The 25597-nt window shown below is 34.4% G+C and overlaps 1 protein-coding gene across 1 annotated transcript; it reads left to right on the top strand.

Annotated features, from left to right (window-relative positions):
- Positions 1–13084: 13084 nt before the first annotated feature.
- LOC139841785 (zeatin O-xylosyltransferase-like) lies at positions 13085–23404 on the top strand. Its single transcript, XM_071831987.1, has 2 exons — positions 13085–14427; positions 23335–23404. Exons 1-2 carry the CDS (start codon positions 13085–13087, stop codon positions 23402–23404), a joined length of 1413 nt encoding a protein of 470 aa, XP_071688088.1.
- Positions 23405–25597: the final 2193 nt, after the last annotated feature.

The following is a 25597-nucleotide window of genomic DNA, read 5'->3' as shown; positions in this document are numbered from 1 at the left end:
ATATACTGATAGTAAAGCCGATAGAAACCTAATGAATACCTAAACAGTTGGTATGACTAAGACCTAGGGCAACAATCAAACAAGAACATGCAATAGGCTTGGGTCATACAGTAAAGGCACTAACTAGATCTTAACAGCTCCTAAGAGGTCTCTTCGGAACAGTCAATAGGCATACTAGGTCATTCATGTCTTAATTCCTAAGTTCCGTGTCCTAAAAGTGCATCAGATGCCTCTCGGGAACTCCGGCCATACCGAGTTCATAGAATCTTCAGATAAAGTATAACCAGGGGTCTTAATCCTATGAAGTAGCTAATTTCATATAGGTGGACAAGTCCTGATCACAACCTAGGTTGGTCAATCCTTAAGATGCTAGCACACAAATCTATTAGACTTCCTGGTTCAGTATTATAACAGTAATCGTACTAAATTAACATAATTACGCTAACCCAAACTTCTATCATGATAACATACAGATTAATTAAGCTATCATGGCAATATCAGAATGCATTATTAAACATAAAAAGTAAGAGTACATGTTTAATACAAAAGACAAGCGTTTCGGATAAAACCCTGAAAAGGCCGAACAAATCTGCCCGAGATCGCAGGGACTCGCCGGGATATCCTCCGGAAAATAAAAGCTAAGCTAACTACTAACTAAAACATTGAAAATATAAAATGAATTGCAAGTTGAGTGTGTCTTGGAATGGATGGAGAGAGCCCTTTAAATAGGTATCATTTTTGCCTGCAAACGGCTGGCAAGCCGTATGGCAGGTCGTATTTGGCAGGCCTTTTGCATGGCAAGCCGTATTAAGGGGCCGTTTGCTGGACCGTTTGGCAGGCCGTACCCCATATTGGCAGGCCGTATGGCAGGCCGTATTCGGTGCTGGTCAGCCTTGATTCACTGGATCGTAACTTGATTTCTTGTCTTTCACCGTTTTCGCTCTAGAATCTTCGTTTTAGCTCCGTTTTACTTGATTCTTTTTGCATCGCCTTTGTAATTACTTAATCTACAAAATCAACCGAAAAAGCGATAATTTTGCCAACAAATTTTTAATCTTTATTGTTCTAGGGCTTAATTTAGGGGGTAAAAACGTGACTTTTTGCCCGATATCACCTGCTAATATTGATTCGCAACTAAAGGTTGCTGCTGAAAAACTGGTTGCGTGTAGGAATTTACAACAACACCGTGAAGAAATTGTCGCTGATGGTAAGCGATTAAGGATTTTGGCTGGAAAAGCAGACAAAGTCCTTGGCACTTCTATTGAACAAGCTAGAAAGGATGGTCGTGAATCTCGCATACCGTGAATTTACCTATGGCCGTTGAATGATTTTGGATCACAAGTTGATCGCTTAGTTGTTGACCATTGCGATAGTGATAGCGATGGCGCGGATGAACGTGTTATTTAAATTCTGTTTATAATTCGAAGACTGCGAAAGCGCCAAGAGAAGAAAGTGAATTTTCTGATGATTCGGACAATGCATAGGAATTTGTAAAAATTCCACATGTTAAGCGAAGGCGACCACCAACACCTTTCCCTCGTCATGAGGACGGACGTGAAGCATTTGATGCTATTCGCAGAGTAAATGCTCAACATTTTTTAGCGGATGCTTTTAGAAGCATTGCGCCTAAGTCAATGCAACATAAGTTTGAACAACCAAATTTTTTGCAAGATATGATCGCCAAATTTTGTGCGGAAAATACTGATATCCGCACAAAAAAGGCGACTGAAATTACCACGGCTGTAGACAAGTTTGTCCAACATATCTTTGATTATCTAATTGTTACACCACCCATTGTGCCAGCAACATTGGGAGTTTACTCAGGGTTAACTGATCCCTTAGATTTTTTGCAGCGATTTGAAGGTGTGGTAAGCACCTATAATTGGGATGAACCGGTTGCGTGTAGGGTATTTCCTATGGTTTTGCAAGGATCTGCCAGGGAGTGGTTCCATAGCTTGCAAGCTCTCAGTATTATTGGCTTCATTGATCTTCACGATAAATTTTTGCTGCACTTTCAGAATCTCTTACCGCAGAAGAAGACACATATAGAATGTCATGATATCAAACAAGGCAACAAGGAAACTTTGAGCACATTATTATGCGGTACATTTATGAGTTCCAAAAGATACCAAGTTTGAACGAAGATCAAAAAATCTCTGGATTCTTGCATGCTATTAATCCACAATGACATTCAACGCTTATGCGAAGACTGGGAAGAGACGTCCCGCCAATTTTCGCTAAGGTCCAACAAGAAACATATGATTATCTCAGAGGTGGAGAAGATAGTACTATAACCCCTGCATGTGGGTGGGGTAAGGACAAAATTTGGCGGGATGACAATGATTCTTTTTGCGATGGCAATGGTGATAATTACCGCGGTTCCGAATATCCACGGCGAAATGGCGGCGGCGGTTACCCGCGCAATGATAGATTTCAAGGTCAAAATGATAACCATGGATATGGCCGTCGGGATCGCTATTCTACACGAAAATGGAACAACGAGCCTTTCAATATCATTCAGATGCTAACAAAAACGCCTAAGGAAATTTTGTTACAAGAAAGAGTTGCTAAGTTTTTTCCTGACCCGCAACCTTTAGGGGAGAATAGCAGGCGAGATAGGTCAAAGTTTTGTGTCTTCCATGATGATTATGGTCATGACACCAATAATTGTAGAGATTTGGTGAAACTGATCGCGGAGGCGTATGAGCAAGGCAAGCTGGACCATTTAATCGCAAAGGGTGCTGCAAGTATTGCAAATGCGATTATCTTGCCTGCAGAAACCAATGTTCCGCAAGTGCCAAATGTGGCTGAGCGAAAAGCTCCCGCGGTGAAAAATCTTGGGGTAAAAATGGTGACTAAGAAAGAAAATCAGCGCGGAATTCAGGTCATTAATGTGGTAGAGATACAGGGCGAAACGTTAGTATTTCAAATATCTGAACAAATTGCAAGCTAGCAATGTCCCTCTATTGCTTTTCCTCCTGCAAACCTGACCGCGGATGTTGACAAACCGGTAGTGGTTTCATGCCGCATTGTGAATACTGGCATTGTGATTATGAAGGTACATATTGACACTGGTAGCAGTGTAGATGTCATGTATGAGCAATGTTTTAGCAAATTACCCGCAAATATTCAAGCTTTGATGAAACCTACTGCGGTTTCACTTTCTGGATTTTCGGGAGAGTCAACTTGGCCTGTTGGTCAGTTGGAGTTGCAAATTGAGTTAGTTGATGATCGCGATGAATCATTAAGGCGCCAAGCATTGTTGAATCTTTATATAATGCGAAATCAGTCGCGATTCAATATGATTCTCGGGCGCACTGCTTTGCGCATGTTTGGGGCAATCCCTTCTACTATACATGGCATGGTTAAATTTTCTGCTAATAAGGGAATTGGCACGCTAACTTCTGCAGTGGTAGAGCCATTTTGTGCTATGATTATGGAAAGAGAAAGTGTGGGTGTTGAGGATCATTCAGTCCACCTTGAATAGTGCGAATATTTGTAATAGAAGGCTTGTGATAAAATGCTTAGTCAAGTTTGATCAATGACTGATATGCTATTTTTATTTTCTGATATTTGTATTGCGAAAAAGTAATGAGTAAAGCAAAGTTAGTTTCAGTATTAGTGGTTGTTTCTATATAAAGCAAAAACACTGCGTGTGGCCACGCGTAGTGATTATTTTGCAGAATACAATTGCTTAATTTTTATAACACTGAATTAATGTTTGTGTAAATGTAATTAAGACTCCGCAGATATTTTTAACAATATGGCATGGTTTTCGCTAAACATGTCCTGCTTAATGTTATAACAATAATGCGAGTATGCATTGTGCAATAATACGTTAAAAACCAAGTGATGAGATTGCACACTTGTGTTAAAAAAATGAATATTGCGAAAGGATAAAATTTTCTAAGTGTTTGATCTTGCCAATACTTAGATGCTTCGCAATGCTAAGAATTGCTTAAGGATCGATTTGTCCGACTTAGAAGATTCGTAATGAATAACAGATTGTTTTGCATAAGTACGCGTTTGTTATGTGCACAATAGCGAATGTGGAAATTGCAAAGGGCAAGCCTGAATTATGAATATATGATAAAGTAAAGCGCTATATAAATAAGACAAGTTGCAACTGCGGAACATAAACAATTCATTAATAAACACGCTATGCAAGCGCGTGGAATTACAAAAAACGCAATTTATAATTGCGGGATTGAAATTTACAATTACTTAAGATATTTTAAAGCTCCAGCGCTTTAATATCCGCAAACGTAACGCCCTCGAATTGACTGAGCTCTTCTAACGCTGGTATGGTGATTTTCTCAACCTCTTTCTTTGCTATAGCTAGCGCTTCCCGGGCATCATATGTCGCACATATCTTATCTACCATGTCCGAGGGAAGTGGTTGAGAAAGATCGCCAAGCTTGCAAAGCAAATCATGCCACTCACAGCGCGTAGCGAGTTTGGCAGCTTGGGCATATGCTTGGAACTTCTCAGTTACTGGCTTCGAGTCCATAACTTTATCGCCGAACTCCGGCAAATATTTAACAAGCTGAGAAAATTGATGTTCAGCGTATTTTGCCCTCTTCTTGAGCATAGCGTTCTCATCCGCGGCATTTTTAAACTTTCCTCAAACTTCTGCGCTCTCCTTTGCTGAGCGTTTGCAATCTTCACTTGCTTTTCATACTCGTCGGACATTTCATTGTAACGCTCAACATTGTTGACGGTTAAGCAAATAGAGTTAAAGCAATTCTGAATTCGCTATCTTTCAGCTTGAGCATAAGACAGTTGCCGGTATTGTTGCTGAACATTTTGAGGTACAAACTTGCAAAGTTTGCGGTAGAGTTTGTTGGTTTGTCTCTCCTCTGCAGCCTCCTCTGCATCTTCTTCTTTGCGGTTTGATGTTTCCGCATCAGAAGGAAGGCTCAAGGTTTCTTTGCCAGGATCTTCCAAATTTTCGGGAATATCCCCGTTAATGTTGTATAGAGGTTCCGGCTCCCCTGTAGAATCTGAAAGCACAACTAAAAAGAAATTAGCGACTACAACAACTTAATTTGACAAGAATAATTAGCGCAATATAAACATACATGTGGAATTAGATCTACTTACTTGTTTCTTGTTCCGATAAAGAGCGAATGCGTCTCTTGCGAGGTGTGGTAGTCCCCTCTGCTGCTGCTTTGCGTTTACCGCGGTCTTCGCCCCCAGGGATGGAGAAGGTGTTGAGATTTGGTTCATCAATAGGTATGATCTCGTCGTTGCCGGCTTTCAGGCGACGCGCTGGCCTAACCTTACTGATGTCCGCTGACCTCATCACCATCTCAAGGTCAATCTCTGCAACATAGTACCGCAAAAAGTTATGCACTTATAAGAATAATATATAATGCGTGTTTAACACAAAAAGTATAAGCATTATACCATTGTTGGCGGTGTCGACTAAAAGCGCGTCGCAATCGCCCCATAGCCAGTACATGGATACTCCGCCAATATAAAGTGGTACGTTGGAATACGCCCGCATTATCAAGCCCGCATTCTTGATTGTTTTCAGTAAATCTTGTTCAAGGTCATCCGGGGTGACCTTGTCATTCACCGTTGCGTCCATTTCGGTGCACCAAGTTTTGGATATGTTGCTATCAACGTGGGCGGTATTGTTAATAAAAAAGAAGGAGTTGCGCCAGTTCCTGATGGAATCCTTGGGAGAAGTCATCACGCCATGACTACAGCGGAAGGAATAACACCCCTTATCGTAAGGTGTAAGACTATTAAAAGAGCGAAAGGTGTTGAGTAGTGGTTGCTCATTAAGTGCTTTACAGTACATCTCGAATAGCACAATTTTATTAATCGCGTTTGGGTGCAGTTGTGCAACTGCAACTTTGTAGTATTCACATACGCTGCAAAAAAAGGGAGTAAGTGGAAGCCGTAAATTTCCATGTGATATGGCGGCCTCGTAAATGGTAATCATGCCCTTGGGAGGGACATTAGCCCTATCTTCCGCTGATGGAGCGGTGGGTTAAAACTGTGCAAGCAGTGGATAATACTGTTGTAGGGTTTGGATTTTCGTCTCCGTCATATATGAAACGAATGCGCTGGGTGTATTAGCTGATAAAGAAGGTGCCATTTGTAAAAATATAAGTAGATTTACTGATGAATTGAAGAATATTAAAGGTTGAATCGCTCAATTGCAAAGGGTGCGTGAGAATTTCGACAAGAACGTTTGATTGAATAAGTAATTGAAGTTGTTAATGCGAATTATCCTGTTATTTATAATTGAAATCTAGACGAGGAAGTCGTAGCAGTAATGATTACTCTTAAACGGCTAAAATTACCGCAACGTGTAAACGGTAATTTTCTAGCCGTTACAGCGTTCCTGATTTGACAGTTTTGTAAAGTTACCGTTGTTGTTATGCGTTGAGATTAATAAAATCAACGGTAATAATTTGGTGGTAAAAAATTATTAAAAAACCAATTGCGAATATATTTTAAGGTAGCACGGTTTTATTTATAGAGTTTATCATGATACATATGCTTCGCGAAATGTATCATAATAAACTGGGGGGACTTGATCATATAAATAGCATTGTGTATGTATATTTTATTGGCTAAAGGCCAAAAGCAGAAGTTACGCGAACTATAATAAAATTGTGTGGAATATTCGCTAAAAATAAGTATAACGTAGGCAATCCGCAGACTGCGGTTTAATCCGCTATAATAAAAGACTGCGGTTTAATCCGCTAAGTTTCCGCGGATAGTTAAGCAATCCGCAGACCGCGGATATTTTGAATACTATAAATAGAGAGCATGACCTCTCATTTATAGGTTGTTGATTCTCTGCCATTTGCCTAGACCTTTGTGATTTTCACTTGTGACTTCACCCAAGGAATTTCTACATTGAGTTAAGGTGAATCATGCTAATTAACAATCAAGACAGGGTCGGGGTGGTTGATCACTCGATTGAAAAGTGAAAGACGATCATCAGGGCCCAAAATAATCATCAAACATCCCATCCTCCATCTTTATCATTGCATTCAATCCTTAATTAAGTAATAACTTGATATAGGATTGATCACAGTGTGTATATAAAATATTTGTACCTAATAAAAATTCTAAAATATAAGTACTTTTTTTTCTTTAGCGTCTTCTACAGGAATTGATGGGACTTCTGGGCCTCCAAATTGAGAGGACAGTTTCATGCTTCAATCGTAAAGGATCCAAAGGCAAATGGCGGTTAAAAGAAGAGATGTTGAAGACAAAAAACCAAACTTGTGTGTGTCGTCTGAATTTCTACGTTTTCTCCAATGGAATGAAATATAGCGTAGGCAAAGAATGTTTACTAAGTTACATACTTGAAGAGCATGCTTTTTATCTGCTACATGTTTACAAAAATTAATAACTTTTATTGATAAAACATTTTCTGTTTATTTGATGCATAACGATACTTCTTAGACTGTCTTAATCATAACTTCAAATGATAAAACATTTTACATTTTGATTTAGTTTGATTATGTCCCCCGTGCAACGCATGTAAGGATCGATAGCCCAAACACAATTGGTGATATAATGACTTTCCCTTAGACTTATATACATATATTTATTTTGCGCCCATTACGCCGTACACCATATCGGGGCTATAGCCTAACTCTGATACAAGTTGTAAGGATCGATAGCTCAAATACAATGTCCTGAATATAAGCCCAAGAGTTCATCATTATTCTAAAATCAATTGGTGATAGAATGACTTTCCCTTTAGATTTATATACATACATTTGTTTTGTCCCATGACCGATGTGAGACTTTGATTTGCACCCTTACAATGTACGAGCTCTTAAATCTAGTCATACTATATAACTAAAACTGTGTGTCATGCCTATTCTTAGTGTTTTGGGTTTAGTCCCAAAACCCAAAACCCTAAACTCCAAACCGTTCGTGTTAAAAAAACTCAATCTAAATCCTAAATCTAAACTCTAAACCCTAAATTTCAAAACTCTAAGATCTAAACCCTATAAACCGTAATCTCTAAAACCTTAACATACGCTCGAAAAACACGATAATTGTTATATATTAATTCTTCGAGCGTTTTTCCGCCAAAATAAGAACATTTATCACAAAGTGTCTTTATTAAATGTTCATATTTTCATCCAATCTATAATGTTCGCGAACAAAGTTTTTTCAAAAAATGAAAAAAATAAAAATTTGCTTCCCCCCGCTTCCCCCAGATTGTTTACTTCCCCCTGATCCTACCAATATATATATATATATATATATATAATGAATGCAGAAGTAACCAATCGGGGGGAGCAACATTTTTTTTCGTTTTTTTGGAATATTTTTTTTAGGCATCAAGATCACACGAAAATATGAGCATTTAAAAAAGACAGTTCTTGATGAACGTTATTATTTTAGGCGGAAAAACGATCGACAAAAATAACACTCAAGATAATTTTGATCGTGAAGAATGTTAACGTTTTTTTTCTTCATGTTTTGTGAAGTAAAATTTAGCCCGATTTAGAGTTTAGGGTTTAGGTTTAGTGTTTTGAGTTTAGTCCCTAAACCCAAAACTCAAAACCCTAAACTCTAAACCGTTCGTGTTAAAAACTCAATCTAAATTTTAAATCTAAACCCTAAATCTAAACCCTAAACCCTAATGTCTAAATCCTATAAACCCTAATATCTAAACCCTAATATCTAAACTCTAATATCTAAACCTCAACATACGCTCGAAAAACACGATAATTGTTATATATTATTTTTTTGAGCGTTTTCCCGCCAAAATAAAAATATTTATCAAAAAGTGTCTTTATTAAATGTTCATATTTTCATTCAATCTATAATGTTCGTAAATAAAGTTTTTTTTTTAAAATGAAAAAATAAATATTTTTGCTTCCCCCCGCTTGGTTACTTCCCCTTTGATCCTACCACTATATATGTATATATATATATATATATATATATATATATATATATATATATATATATATATAGGGATCAAATGAGAACTTTTTTGTGTGAGAACCCTGAGAACTCAAAAATACACTGAAATTCGAGCAAAAATGAGAAATTCAAGCAAAAAACTCCATATTCGAGCAAAAAATAGGACACGGATGAGCAAAAACATGATAGTCGAGTAAAAATGGAGAAAGTCGAACAAAAAACAAAGAAGGACGAACAAAAATTTGATATTCGAACAAAAATTTTGATATTCGAACAAAAATGTGTTCTACATTTTTGAAATTCGAACGCAAAAATGTAGAACACATAGGTAGTCGAATAAAAATTTTGATATTCGAACAAAAATGTGTTCTTCAATTTTTTTCGAAAAACAAAATTTTGCTCTAATATGAAATTTTTGTTCGTCCGTGTTTTGTATTTTTGCTCGAATTCCCCCTTTTTTGCTCGAATTTAAGTGTATTTGGGTGTATTTTGGAGTTCCTAGAGTTATCACACTAGAAAAGTTCTCACTAGATCCTCTCCCTATATATATATATATATATATATATATATATATATATATATATATATATATATATATATATATATATATATATATATATATATATATGTATGTATGTATGTATGTATATAATGTTTTAATTCAATTCAACAAAATATTTTTTATCTTAGTAAAACTTTAAAATTGTCTCATATATATAGTTGTGAAATTACAACATTCATTCGTGTAGCACACAAGTTTAAAATATAGTAAATAAAGTGATGTTTTATCATATGCTAATTGTTGACTTATAAGAAAACTTATTTGCATCCTTCCTAAGGTTTTGTTTTTCTTTATCCACATATATGTTTCACTTGGACTTAGTTTTGTTATTTATTCATTTATTTTGTGTTTGAATCCAGCATTGTAGTCATACTTGTTACTTAGTAGTTGATGCATATCAGCAATGTCGCCTCAAACCTAACTACGTACCAAATCAAGTTCTAAGATGTTGAAATTTGTCTAAAACGTTGTATCATGATATCAGACCCATCACATGCTGAACCATAAGCATAAGCACATTACCTTAATTTTCTTCCTATAATTCGTAACTACAACTAGTACATAAATCTAATTCAACTTCTTATAAGTATATTTCTAAATTTTGCCTAATAGTCATCATCCATACTTTTCTGTCCAGACACCTAATGAAAACGTTTTTTAAAATTGCTTTAAGAAGAAACAGAAATACAAGTGTTTTTTTTTTTTTTTTTTTTTTTTAAGGCAAAAAAATGAGAACTTTTATAAAACAGGAAAACGTTTTCGAAAGGAAAACGAATTCAACAAGAAGTACAAAAGAGGATCTTTGGTAATGCTCGAACCTAGAAAGTGGCTTCCAACGAATTATTTATACCGAGCCTCACCTAGCCTAATATGAAACTATACTAAAACTAATAAGACGATACAATGAAATACAAACAACAAAGATTACAACGAAACAAGAAACTTGGAACCAAAAAAAGAACTTAAATGTCCTTAATGAACACGCCGAATTTAGCCAATTCGGCACCTTGAACCACTTTCTCCTTACGCTTTTGGTGATTCTTGTTCTTAGCCGGCGGACGCGGGGTTTCACTTGAATCAATAAGATTTGCCGTACCCGGTTCACTCTCGGCCATACACGTCATCATATTATCAAAAGCCGCGAAAGCCTCTTTGGTCATACCATACTTTGTCAACCTCGAAGAAGCGCCATTGCCCGGGCCCGCAATACCATATTTCTTATCTACCTTACCCGCCATAAACAAGTTCTGAATGGCGTCACCATACTCCAAATCTTCTTCGTGATCCACGAGCTTAAAAGAACTCGAGGTAGATGCAACGTTCCTTCTTGAGCGCATATTCACGCTTTCGAAGAGATCCCTAGGAACTTTCCTATTTAATACATACCATGACTTGCAATATCCTTTACAGGAAAGAACCTCACAGTCACAATAAAGCCTTCCACTACGCCCAATCAAAATCGGTGAAGGCCTATCACCTTTCATTACATCCTCTCGACTATCCTTCAAAACTTCTTTCTTTTTCTTCTTTTCCTTCTTCAATCGAGCCAATATTCCGGCAAACGTTAAGTTATCTTCGTTTGGTTCAGAATCAGAAATAATAGCAATGGAATCCAACTTATTATTCACTGCCTCCGTGACACGTCCGTCATTCGTAAAACCCGAAACCAAAATCCCAGATCGAATAGCACCCATGTCTTGAAAACTCTTTGGCCCATAATCGTGATCATGTGAAACATGAACCTGCTCATTCGATGTGATTGGCCCAGACCCAGAAAACAATTCCACATCAACGGAACCGAATCAAATGCTAGACCCATGCCCAATGACATTAACGCCTCAATCCACATCAGGAGAAGGAGTTATCAAGACATTTTCTTCACAAACAGTAGCCTCCGTAGCCTCAAAAACGTCACCAACAGGAACACTTTCGAGATCAACAACTTGCCGATTTAAAGCATCTACAACTGTCTCAACGAAAACTTGAACCGAAGGTTGATTAGTACCTGAATTCCCTTGTTCACGATGATCATTCTCAACTACAACCGAGCCGCTTGAAACCACGAAACGATTGGTGGATAGTAACAACTTTTGATCGAAGGCATCATCCACATAACGAACCACGTTAGACATGTCCGATATCTCGGATACTCAAAGCTCGCACCTAGAATAAAAAGAGTCTTCTATGTCGGGTGTTACCAAATCATGGATATGTTTAACGCTCGTTGATTTGATAAAAGCGAAAAACGAACCAACACAACTCAAAGTCGAACACGACTTAGCTACAGAAATTACTTTACCGAACAGTTTTGCAACCTCCATAACACTCTCTTTAGAAGCACAATCGATCGGGATACCCGTAATCTCGATCCAAGCGAATCGGAAGAAGGAAGATCCCAAATCCGCAAGAGGTGAGATCAAAGCAAATTCATTGGAATAAGAGTGTAGGATTCTGTTATTACTATCCGGGTCACCACAAATACAAATACTCCCAAACGGGCCGAATTTGCAAATCCGGGCCACTTGGGCATGAGATATCAAGAAAATCGAAACCTTTACCAACGGGCAAGAATCGACTAACACAACAGCAAGTTGGACACTGCTCATAACTGAATTGTTTTGAAGAGTTTACAGCGATGAGTAGGACTTGAAAACTTTGGCCTGCTATGATAACCCGATGAAGATTTTTTGGGTCTACCAACAAAAATAGGCCGCCGAATATAGAAGAACCATTAAGCTCATCAACTGCTTTTTGAGCATCTTCCTTCTCGCTGTAAGTTACAAAAGCATACCTTCGTGATGTCCAAATTTTAATCTCTGAAATAGCACCCATTTTCAGAAAACCGACTCGATCATATGGCGAGTAACAGAGTTAATGATTCTTCCAATGAAGACCGTTCTGATATTTGAATTCAAAAGATCCTCTTTGTTCCAGTTGTCTTCTCTGTCTACGGCAGCCTGACCGGAATAACTTCGCACATCCTGGACGGAACTTGTTTCAATCGTCCTTGTAAAATCAGAACTAGGGAGCCCAATATGTGGGACGTGGGTATCAGATGAGGTAGGGAATAAGTGATTAGGAAGGAAATCGGTAAAAGACGCTGATGTTGTTTTAGAGTGAACTCCGATGGTGTATGAATACTAGAGACGAATTTGGAGGGTTGATTGGTTGAAGGGTGGGTGTTTTTAATATGGTGAAGGTGAATGGATCTAGTCATTTAAAGAGAGTTAAGGGAAAGGACTGAAAAAAGAGGTAGTTCCGAATTGAATGTGGCGGCGTAATGGTGGTTCAACAGTGGTTAACGGTGGTGAGGGTGGGATGGAGATGCAAATTTTGAAATTTTAGGGGTGGCACTTTTTTTAAGGTTGAGAGAAAAATTATACTCTTGCAGTTTTTTTTAATATAAGTGTATTACCCTATTAGCACAGGCAATTTAATTCTTGCAACAAGTACAAAAATATCTTTCATATTCAGCATATTACCATTAACATACCAATATCTTTGTCATTGTCAACAAGAAGTCAACAATGATACCTTGATTCATGCATCCATTATTATATAACATACAAACCAAACCACCCTTTGATTAACACGTTTAACAAAATGACTCAAGCCCAAGAAGTATGTGTCGTAATGGTCCCTTTTTCAGCACAAGGCCATCTCAACCAACTCCTCCACCTCTCCCGCCTTATCTCCGCCTATAAAATCCCCGTCCACTTCCTCGGATCCACCACACACATCCGCCAAGCGAAGCATCGCGTCCATGGATGGGACCCACATGTTGTCTCCAACATCCATTTCCATGACTTTCCGGTCCCACCATTCGCTTGCCCTTCACCTGACCCTCATTCCACCACCCGTTTCCCTAACTATCTCTTGCCATCGTTTAAATCCATTATGCACCTTCGCGAACCTTTCGTGAAACTTATATCCGATCTCGCAACTACCACGAAACGAATCGTTATCATTCAAGATTACTTGATGAGCTCTGTGATTCAAGACTGTGCTAATTTCCCTAACTCCGAGGTTTACACGTTTCAATGTTGTTCTGCTTTTACAATCTTTTGGTTTCGTTGGGAGGAAACAAAAGCATTGAAACTAGATGATGAAGACGAATCGTTGAGGCCAAAACTCCCTTCAATAGAAGGGTGTTACTCTAATGAGTTTTTGGAGTTGATGTATTCTGAAGATTCATCATACAAGAAGCTCAACAATTTAGGAACACTTTACGACACAAGCAAAGTGTTTGAAGAAAAGTACTTAGAATTACTTAAGAATGAAGAAGTTAGTTCTGGTGCATCCCAGAATTGGGCTATTGGTCCATTTAATCCGGTTTCGGTAACTGATCGGAAGAATGCTAGTACTGAATCAATCAAGTTACTGAATTGGCTTGATGAACAAGAACCAAATTCAGTGATTTATGTCTCGTTTGGTACCAAGGTGTCGTTAGCAGACGAAGAAGCGAATGAGATCGCAATCGGGTTGGAAGAAAGCGGTGTGAAGTTCATATGGGTAGTGAGGGAAGCCGATAAAGGTGACATCTTTGACGGAGAAAGTAATCGGAAAGTTGAGTTGCCGGAGGGTTATGAAGAGAGGGTTGAAAAGAGTGGGGTAGGAGTGGTGGTAAGGGGATGGGCCTCACAACTTGAGATATTGGGCCACCTATCAACGGGAGGGTTTATGAGTCATTGTGGGTGGAATTCGTGCACCGAGGGGATAACTATGGGGGTTCCAATAGGTGCGTGGCCAATGCATTCTGATCAACCGAGGAACGCTATTTTGATAACTAATGTGCTAGGAACGAGTATATACGCGAGAGAATGGGAGCAACGAGACAAGAAGGTGGCTGCTTCGACAGTTTCAAATGCAGTTAGACGATTAATGGTGTCAGAAGAAGGGTGTGCAGTGCGAAAGAAGGTCGAGGAGCTCGGTGTCAAAGTAAGGAGGTGTGACGACCCGTCCTAATCCTCCTGGACGAAGTCTTCAACATTTGGTTCAATTGCGAGGTACTGACTTAAATATGCCAAGAATGACTCCAAGTAATATCTTTAAAATGAGCAAACGCACAGCGGAAGATTTCTTTCATACCTGAGAATAAACATGCTTAAAAGTGTCAACCAAAAGGTTGGTGAGTTCCTAGGTTTATCATAACAATCATTTCAATATATTAATAGACCACAAGATTTCCGTTTATAAATATATGTACACTCGCAAGTGTATAAAACCGTTCTGCTTATGTTGAGGCCTCAGTAACCAACCTTAACAATAATATAATAAGTCATCTTCGCAAAGATGGATACGTACACTCGCAAGTGTATAAATAATCCTCGAAGTACTAAACATCCGCCCACTAGCTCTTATGTCTAGTGCATCCTACAGGATGGGGGTGTTAAGCCCGATAGATCTATCCTTAGGATTCGCGCTTACATGCTCTTATAACATGTAACTAAATTACCTAGCACATCAATTCTCAGAATATCATTTTTAATCACTTGTCTCTATTTCGTAAAGCATTTATAAAAGCAGCGCATGTATTCTCAGCCCAAAAATATATATTGCAAAAGCAATTAAAAATTGAGCAAATGAAACTCACCTAATGTATTTTGTAGTAAAAATACATATGATTATATTGAACAATGCAGGGTTGGCCTCGGATTCACGAACCTTCAAAAATGACACAAAAAGAATGCCATAGCCTAGTATCAAACTTGTGACCTCTCGTAAACCCGACACCCTGCTTAACCATTCCTCTGTCCCATTTCTTCTGTCTGAACACAACCCCAAATTTATTTAAACCCATTCTTCTGTTTCCCTCTTTTCATCATCTTCTTCTCCATTAACAGCTCAAATCGACCAAGGTTTGATACCAAATACAAATAAAACATTTCTTATTTTTAGTATTTATAAACGATACAAAAGTGATTTTGATAGTGAATTAAATTACAAAAAAAAAAGAATAAGCAACCTGTGCTGTGTTCGTCGAACATAAAAAAAAAATTTGTGATTTTCGATTTTGATTGCATTATAGCTAAAGTGTATAACACGAAATAGTTTCTAATCACCTCTATAATCTTTTTGAGTACTCAATTGGAACAGAATCATCAAAACAAGAATGAATTTTATGATGAACACAAAACTTTGACTTTTTAATTTAAAGGTTTGACTCTCAAATTAAGCTTCAATATGAAGGATTAGGCCGTGAAACTTTACAGAAAGTTCACATATAATAATCCTAACACAATTGCATTACTATTTTTTGATATATGATTCGAATTCGAGGTTTTTGTAATTTGAGTGCAACACAGAGATATTCGACTAGTTTTTATCCAGGTTCTGTTTTTAATCCACACTTACAGGTATTGTTATATATATTATGTGCTGAATAATTGAGTGGAAATATGATTTGATTATATGAAATTGACTTGTAACCGATTACAGACAATAATATTCGATCAACCCTTAAACAAAAATAAAGAAACAAAAAAAATATTACCTACTTCTAACAAATCTGTACGATGGATTTAGTGTGAATCTAATAGATTTTGTTTTTGGACTGATTTGTTATCTTTGAAGTTAATTACAAACAGAGTTTATATTAATTAATAATGAATTTAAATATGTTAATAATAATTAAGTAATTAATATTAGAAATAATAAAAATACTAATAATAATAATAATAATATTAATATGAGTAATAGTAATAATAAGTCACAAAATAAAGATTTGAATGAAATTGATAATAATATTATTAGTAATGATAATTATAATAATAAAAATGATAATAATAATATTATTAGTGATAATGATAATGATTTTTAATGATAAAGGTAAATACAAAAATAATGATAATAATAATCTTAATCTTAATCAAACTTTTATTACTCATTATAATATAATAATAATATCATTAAAAAAATTATATGTATCAACTTTCCTATTTATATATTATCTAAAAATAATAATGATTAACACTGATTTTAATATTCATATTGATATTGTTAATGGTAATGGAAGTAATAATAATATTAGTATAACCATCGTATATTTAACTTGTAATTTTAATGTATTACATTTATATATTTTAACTACTATACAATTATGTTTTAAATATTAAATAGATAACTATATTAATTATATATAAATAACTCAAAGTACACATTAAATATTTTGGTAATGTTGACCAGTTAAAAAAATATCATTTACATTTAATATGCTCTAAATAATTAATTTATAGTTTATGTAACATGTTTTAAATTATTTTAAGTTATCTTTCATAATAACTAAATCACATAATAGTTAAATTTGTTATATATATAATTATTTTCATGTACAATTATTTCTATTTACGATTTAAGGTTCGTGAATTGTCGGGAATAGTTACAGGTTAAATGAATTCATGAAAACAGTTCAAAAATTTTGAGACTCAGTTTAACAGACTTTGCTTATCGTGTTGAATTTATATAAAGATCAAGTTTAAATTTGGTCAGAAATTTCCGAGTCGTCACAGTACCTACCCGTTAAAGAAATTTCGTCCCGAAATTTGAGTGAGGTCGTCATGGCTAACAATAAAAATGTTTTCATGACGAATATGAGTTGATAAATAGAGTTTATCATTATTAACTAATGTAGATAAAACGATTCGATGTTGTGAAGCGTACGAGTGAAACCGCCATAAAAGATTGAGATAGAGATTTAACTTTTGACGTAGTCACGGCGGACTTCCGGAATTCAAGGGATTTAAAAGAAAATCTTGGAAATCTATAAGATCTGATTTTTCGGGATTTATGAAAATTGTGATCTTCTTTAATTAATTGTGGTAATCCGTCTCGATTTCTATGCCTGGTAATCCCACTATAAATGAACCTCTTCCGTTCCATTATTCTCATCATTCCTATACTTTCTTTCTTAATTCATACATCCAAACGATTATGAAAATGCTTAATCCAGTTCTAATCTTTGTCCTCATCCTTACTATCGCAACAATCATTCTCCTTTTCCAACTTCCACCAGAGGAATCTGCTTTCTTCTACTTCGCCCTTGGGGTTATAGTGTTTTTAATTCTCCCGTGTCTTTATGTTGCGATAAATATTGATATACACGGTTTGTAATTTATGTGTTGTTATCAGGCTTTCTATTCTCCCTTATATTTCGAAGCTCTATGCTTTTGTTTTCTCTTCCCGACTTCAAGTCAAGCGAATAAGGGTCCAGAATTTGTAGATATAGAGTTTCGAATGATTATAATGTTCTAAGCAGAAATGAACGTGATAGCACGATTTGATTTTCAAATTTATCAACATCATGGAAGATAGAACCATCAAGAATACATTTCCTTGATATGTTCAGAAGTTAAGTAGAATGAAAGAGTTATGTAACATGGCACATGATGATGGTATGATCTATTGTGAACCATCATCACGTTTCATTAGAAACTCAGCATGACTTACCGTAATATAATCACGTTGGTCAAGCGCCATTATATTATACTAACTCATGCTTTAATTCCCTACACTTCTCCAGAATTCATTCCTAACTTATACTTAGATTTTATAGAAGTTTCCAATATAATGGAATACAGAAAACACGAAGAGATAAATAATTTCGGACAAGAATATTTATGAAAATATCCTCAAAAATATCGAAGATATTTATGATGATATTTTGGAGTTTCTAAGTTCAAAGTTTGATGAAGAAAAATTTTCCACAAGATTTTAACATGACTTCGGAGCAAGATATTCTCTAAAGATTTATCAGATCCAGAATTACTTGGATTCTTTGAATATAGAGTTTGGTCTTTGTCTTTGTCCTTGGTCTCCTTCATGGTTAGCTCAATCTGTTTTTCAGTACCAAATTTTCTATCGAGCGTTCCTAACATTCCTTTCTTTATCATCAAACTTTTGGCCGTTTAGACCATCTACCATTTTTTTCTGTTTCCTCTACATTTAATGCTACGATATCTGAATCGTCGGTTATCAATCCGAGGTGGTTTCAAGAGAATTGTGTTTTTAGATGATTAAACGCTGATGGTAATATGGTGGAATATAAAAGGTTTCCCGGTAACAATAAAGAGCACGCATATATATCAAAGTTATAATAAGGTTATTTTGAACGAAAAGTCGAAGTTGACTTGCTGGAGCTGTGACAAAATTTGCTAATTTGGAAAGGGTTTACCAAATTATTTTGGGTAATTATAACACTAAAGGAAATAGCACAGCTACGTGTTAAACGTTTACTCAGTTTCCGAGAGTTTTCAGGTGCATAACTATTTGCATCAATCTTTCCTTCCGTAGATGAAGTGTGGTTGATTCATCCTCTCGATTGAGGTGTTTTCAAGAATTATGAAAGGTTTAAACGAAGATTGTAATCGTCAAAATACAAAAGAGGTTTAAGATGAAATCAAGTGGAAAACTTGAAGAATTGTTTAGTTTCATATGTTATAATCAGTATTTTAATTCATTTTAATTGTCCAATGTTAGTAGTCCACAGTTGATAGTCTACAGTTAACAGTCTAATAATTCATATATAACTTAATATATAATATTCGAATTAATTAATACGTATCGTGACCCGTGTACGTGTCTCAGACTCGATCACAACTCAAAGTATATATATTATTATAGAATAAACCTCAACCATGTATAGCTAACTCGATCATTATTGCATATAGAGTGTCTATGGTTATTCCAAATAATATATATAGATGCGTCGATATGATATGTCAAAACCTTGTATACGTGTCCCGATATTTAAAGTGCGTAAAATAAATAACAGAAATTAAATGATGATAAATAAAATTACGAGAATATAAATTGCGATAATTAAATTGCGATAAATAAAATGTAATCAGTTAGCTAGGAACAGTTAGCGTGGATTCTTAATAAAATTTTTCATAGTTAATTTGTTTATTTCTAACAAATTTTATTGTGTCCAATATTTTCTTCATTATGCCACTTGTTGGATTCTGATAGATCAAAATCCAAATATAAAATTGAATAAAAATAGTTATTTTGCGGTGAACGGATACGTATATCGGTGGTTGTAAATAGGATAGTAAATGACTGTTGAATCAAATTGGAAGAATGTACAGTGTAACTTATTAATGTGAAATCTAAATATTTTTAGGGTATTACCTACCCATTAAAATATTTTCACCATTAACAGTTTGTACAAAAGAATTTTTTTTATTACAATCTTTATGAAAATATACTTACATATATATTTTCCTCAGATGTAATCATGGATTTTAATGAGTTAATGTGATATTAACTCATCTGATTTACCGTTAGAACGAGAATATATAATCTCTATAAAAAAAATTAAAGATTACATAATCGCCATGTCGAACGAAGGTAATTGATGTAGAATATCATGTAGAACGATGATTATGCTCGAGGTATAGATTGCGATGTTGAGGTGTGGATTGTTGAAACTTGGGTTGTTGGTGGTACTGGTGACGTTGGTGCTGAGGCTGGTGATGTTACTGGTGTTGGTGATACTGCTGGTGGTTGCAAATTGTGTACCGTGCTCTCTAAAGTTAATACTCGAGCTCGGAGTTCTCTAACTTCTTCTACTAACCCTGATTGGTTATCAGTGTAAGGTAGAGGTCAGATATCTTCTCTAGTTCCGTTAATGGTAGTCTCAAGACGAAAAATTCTTGCAAAAAAGGTATAAACGGTGTTGCGAACGGGTTCGCCGGTGAGCGGGTCAAGTACTCCAAGGTTAGGTGGTAGATTCGGTTCATGATATGGAGTACCTTCTTCCCTTCTCCATAGGGTGAGTACGTCGCGAACCCACCCCCATTTTCTCCAATAATCACGGTAGTTGATTGGTTGGTGTGCTCCTGTCACGCTGTCTTCAGAGTCAGAGGAACTTGGTTGATTCGTAGAGGCCATCTTACGCGATCTCAGGAAAGATTTTTGATATGAAGAGTTTAGTGACAGCAATTGATAGTTGGATGGTTTTCTCAATGCATAATATGTATAGATATATATAGTACCAGGATTCCTTAAGTTACGGAGAAATTTACGAAAGATATCAGGCAAAATCTTCCGTAATAGATACGCTAAGATATGAATTTGTCTATACACTATCTATGCAATAAATGCAGTAGGACGTGTCTAGACTTAGAATGATAAGCAGGTAATTTTCGACACGAAATTATAAGCAAAACTTTTAACATGCAGACACGGTCGAAGTCCAGAACCACTAATGCATCTAAACAACTATCAGTTAGACACACTAATGCAAGACCTGGTTCGCTAAGACCTCCGCTCTGATACCACCTGTGACGACCCGTCCTAATCCTCCTGGACGAAGTCTTCATCATTTGGTTCCATTTCGAGGTACTGACTTAAATATGCCATGAATGACTCCAAGTAATATCTTTAAAATGAGAAAACGCACAGCAGAAGATTTATTTCATACCTGAGAATAAACATGCTTAAAAGTGTCAACCAAAAGGTTGGTGAGTTCCTAGGTTTATCATAACAATCATTTCAATATATTAATAGACCACAAGATTTTCGTTTATAAATATATGTACACTCTCAAGTGTATAAAACCGTTCTGCTTATGTTGAGGCCTCATTAACCAACCTTAACAATAATATAATAAGTCATCTTTGCAAAGATGGATACGTACACTCACAAGTGTATAAATAATCCCCGAAGTACTAAACATCCGCCCACTAGCTCTTATGTCTAGTGCAGCCTACAGGATGGGGGTGTTAAGCCCGATAGATCTATCTTTAGGATTCACGCTTACATGCTCTTATAACATGTAACTAAATTACCTAGCACATCAATCCGCAGAATATCATTTTTAATCACTTGTCTCTATTTCGTAAAGCATTTATAAAAGTAGCGCATGTATTCTCAGCCCAAAAATATATATTGCAAAAGCAATTAAAAAGGGAGCAAATGAAACTCACCTAATGTATTTTGTAGTAAAAATACATATGATTATATTGAACAATGCAGGGTTGGCCTCGGATTCACGAACCTTCAAAAATGACACAAAAAGAATGCCATAGCCTAGTATCGAACTTGTGACCTCTCGTAAACCCGACACCCTGCTTAACCATTCCTCTGTCCCGTTTCTTCTGTCTGAACCCAACCCCAAATTTATTTAAACCCATTCTTCTGTTTCCCTCTTTTCATCATCTTCTTCCCCATTAACAACTCAAATCGACCAAGGTTTGATACCAAATACAAATAAAACGTTTCTTATTTAATTTTAGTATTTATAAACGATACAAACGTGATTTTGATAGTGAATTAAATTACAAAAAAAACAGAATAAGCAACCTGTGCTGTGTTCGTCGAACATAAAAAAAAAAGAAATTGTGATTTTCGATTTTGATTGCATTATAGCTAAAGTGTATAACACGAAATAGTTTCTAAATCACCTCTATAATCTTTTTGAGTACTCAATTGGAACAGAATCATCAAAACACGAATGAATTTTATGATGAACACAAAACTTTGACTTTTTAATTTAAAGGTTTGACTCTCAAATTAAGCTTCAATATGAAGGATTAGGTCGTGAAACTTTACAGAAAGTTCACATATAATAATCCTAACACAATTGAATTACTAATTTTTGATATATGATTCGAATTCGAGGTTTTTGTAATTTGAGTGCAACACAGAGATATTCGACTAGTTTTTATCCAGGTTCTGTTTTTAATCCACACTTACAGGTATTGTTATATATATTATGTGCTGAATAATTGAGTGGAAATATGATTTGATTATATGAAATTGACTTGTAACCGATTACAGGCAATAATATTCGATCAACCCTTAAACAAAAATAAAGAAACAAAAAAAATATTACCTACTTCTAACAAATCTGTACGATGGATTTAGTGTGAATCTAATAGATTTTGTTTTTGGACTGATTTGTTATCTTTGAAGTTAATTACAAACAGAGTTTATATTAATTAATAATGAATTTAAATATGTTAATAATAATTAAGTAATTAATATTAGAAATAATAAAAATACTAATAATAATAATAATAATATTAATATGAGTAATAGTAATAATAAGTCACAAAATAAAGATTTGAATGAAATTGATAATAATATTATTAGTAATGATAATTATAATAATAAAAATGATAATAATAATATTATTAGTGATAATGATAATGATTTTTAATGATAAAGGTAAATACAAAAATAATGATAATAATAATCTTAATCTTAATCTAACTTTTATTACTCATTATAATATAATAATAATATCATAAAAAAAATTATATGTATCAACTTTCCTATTTATATATTATCTAAAAATAATAATGATTAATAATGATTTTAATATTCATATTGATATTGTTAATGGTAATGGAAGTAATAATAATATTAGTATAACCATCGTATATTTAACTTGTAATTTTAATGTATTACATTTATATATTTTAACTACTATACAATTATGTTTTAAATATTAAATAGATAACTATATTAATTATATATAAATAACTCAAAGTACACATTAAATATTTTGGTAATGTTGACCAGTTAAAAAAATATCATTTACATTCAATATGCTCTCAATAATTAATTTATAGTTTACGTAACATGTTTTAAATTATTTTAAGTTATCTTTCATAATAACTAAATCACATAATAGTTAAATTTGTTATATATATAATTATTTTCATGTACAATTATTTCTATTTACGATTTAAGGTTCGTGAATCGTCGGGAATAGTTACAGGTTAAATGAATTCATGAAAACAGTTCAAAAATTTTGAGACTCAGTTTAACAGACTTTGCTTATCATGTTGAATTTATATAAAGATCAAGTTTAAATTTGGTCAGAAATTTCCGGATTGTCACAGGAGGTCTGTGGAAGGAGGCACAATGCATAAAGAATGGGAAGACTTTGTTGCTCAAATCACGAGAGGAGGTTAAGTAACAGAGTTTGTTGGATTTGTTATACTAATTTGGTTAGCGAGAATAATGCAATTTTATGTTTAGTTACTATTCATGTTACATGAATAGAGTCATAACTAGTCGTTGAACCCTCGATTCGCGTCGGGGGTTCGGTTTTCAATGTATTTTATCGCGTTTAGTTTGTAAAATTATTTCGTGGCTAAAAAATGATGTCGTTGAAGCGCAACTCGAGTCGAACTAAAAGGTATAACCCGTAAAATATTTAAATGTTATTTTAAATTAACAATATATGTCAATCTCCGCGTTTAGCTATTTAATTATCGACTTTTAAAAATTTAACGCAAAATCAACATGTATGAAAAGTACTCCAAGTATTTAGCATTTTTTTAAAAAGCGTCCGTTTGCGGCGTATAGTTAGCATTTGTGTTCCTAAAATTATTTCGAGTTTAACGATGGTGTCGGAAAAATTTAACTCGTTGCGAGCGAGATGATATGACCCGTTGAATATTTGAGTGGAGTTTATTTAAATTTTTTTATGAAAATAGTTATTTGACACTTTACCCCCCTGTTTGGAGTGTCGATTTAAATATTTGGAAAAAGTGTGGGGGGTCGTTGTTGGTGTGGTGAAAATTTAATTCAAGTTAAAAAAAACAGTGAAATGACAAAAATACCTCTAGTTACTATTCACCATTTTTGTCTATTAGATAATATAGTAATAATATGTTTTAGGAATAAAATTATCGTCAAAACGTAGCGTATTTCTTTACATCATAATGTTACTATGAAAGATTTGACCTAAATTACCAACAAGAGGTGATTTTTATTTGACCTAAATGTTACTATGTTTCTATTATTTCCTGCGCCTCCCAAGTTCCATGTGCCAACTTTGATTTTTTTTATTATTATTATTATTATTATATTATTATTATTATTATTATTATTATTATTATTATTATTATTATTATTATTATTATTATTATTATTATTATTATTATTATTATTATTATTAATTGTGGCAATCCAATGTATTTTTGTATGTAATGAAATAACGATTATAGATTTCATTTATGTTTTTATTTATTTTTAATTTAATAATTCATTAATTCTATAATAGTCTAATAAACTTCTAAAATGATGACATTATCATTAAACTAAATTACCCTTTACTTTTTATCATGATGACGTCATAATTATATATTAATTTACTTAAAAAAATAATACAAAATTTTTTATAAAAGAAAATATTAATCTCTTATAAATTGTAATTTTATTTTTCTAAAAGAATTAAAAAGGCATTTATTATTATTAATTATTATTATTATTATTAAAAATATATATAAAAATATAAATATTTAACTTTTTGCGAACTTTATGTTTGTAAAATCAACGACAAGTTTCTTAGTCGAAATCCGTGGTTCCACGGGGCAATAAACTAAAGGACTTTAACATTTACATTCACTTAATACCTAAAACATATCATTAAACTGTTTCGTTTAAACAAACCCGTGTTTCCACGGATCATTTCACTTAAACAACCCGTGTTTCCAAGGGTCATTTCACTAGTTATAGTAATAAAAAGTATACTAACTTATAACATTAATTTGCCACTTTTTGTTTTTCTGAAAGATTTACAAAACAACAACACCTAATCCCGTGTTTACGAGGTTTGGGAAAGTGTGATGTAGACAATCATGCCTCTTTAATAAAATAGAAGATAAGTCATCTCTCCATTTATGTGTAGAGACATAATTCACCACCCTGATAGAAAAAGTCATTTCTCTCTACTCAAGGACAGCGAGATTGCTTTTAAAAAGGATCTCCGGCCAAAAAAAATAAAAATAAATAATTGATTAAATAAATGAGTAAATAAATTTGATCCAGACCTCAGTGATTCGGAACAAGATAAATTTAAAACGACTACACTAAAGTAAGGTTAAACATACATACTAAGGTAAGGTTAAACATACATACATACATACATACATACATACATACATACATACATACATACATACATACATAAGTACATACGTTTATACGTACATACGTACATACATACATAAGCATACATACATACATACATACATACATACCTACATAAGCATACATACATAAACATAGATGCATACATACACACCCAAAACAAACATACATACATACATATATACATACACAAAACGACCATACATAATATTTATCCACACATGGGAG

Source organism: Rutidosis leptorrhynchoides, chromosome 1 (assembly GCF_046630445.1).
Source record: "Rutidosis leptorrhynchoides isolate AG116_Rl617_1_P2 chromosome 1, CSIRO_AGI_Rlap_v1, whole genome shotgun sequence".
In the NCBI taxonomy this organism is placed as follows: Eukaryota; Viridiplantae; Streptophyta; class Magnoliopsida; order Asterales; family Asteraceae; genus Rutidosis; species Rutidosis leptorrhynchoides.
Note: the sequence above shows the minus strand (reverse complement) of the source record. Positions and strands in the feature narration are given on the sequence as shown.

Coding starts and splice junctions, on each gene's coding strand:
- LOC139841785 (XM_071831987.1), top strand. CDS start 13,085: ATGACTCAAGCCCAAGAAGTATGTGTCGTAATGGTCCCTTTTTCAGCA. Junction 14,428..23,334: donor CTCGGTGTCAAAGTAAGGAG/GTGTGACGACCC, acceptor TTGTCACAGGAG/GTCTGTGGAAGGAGGCACAA.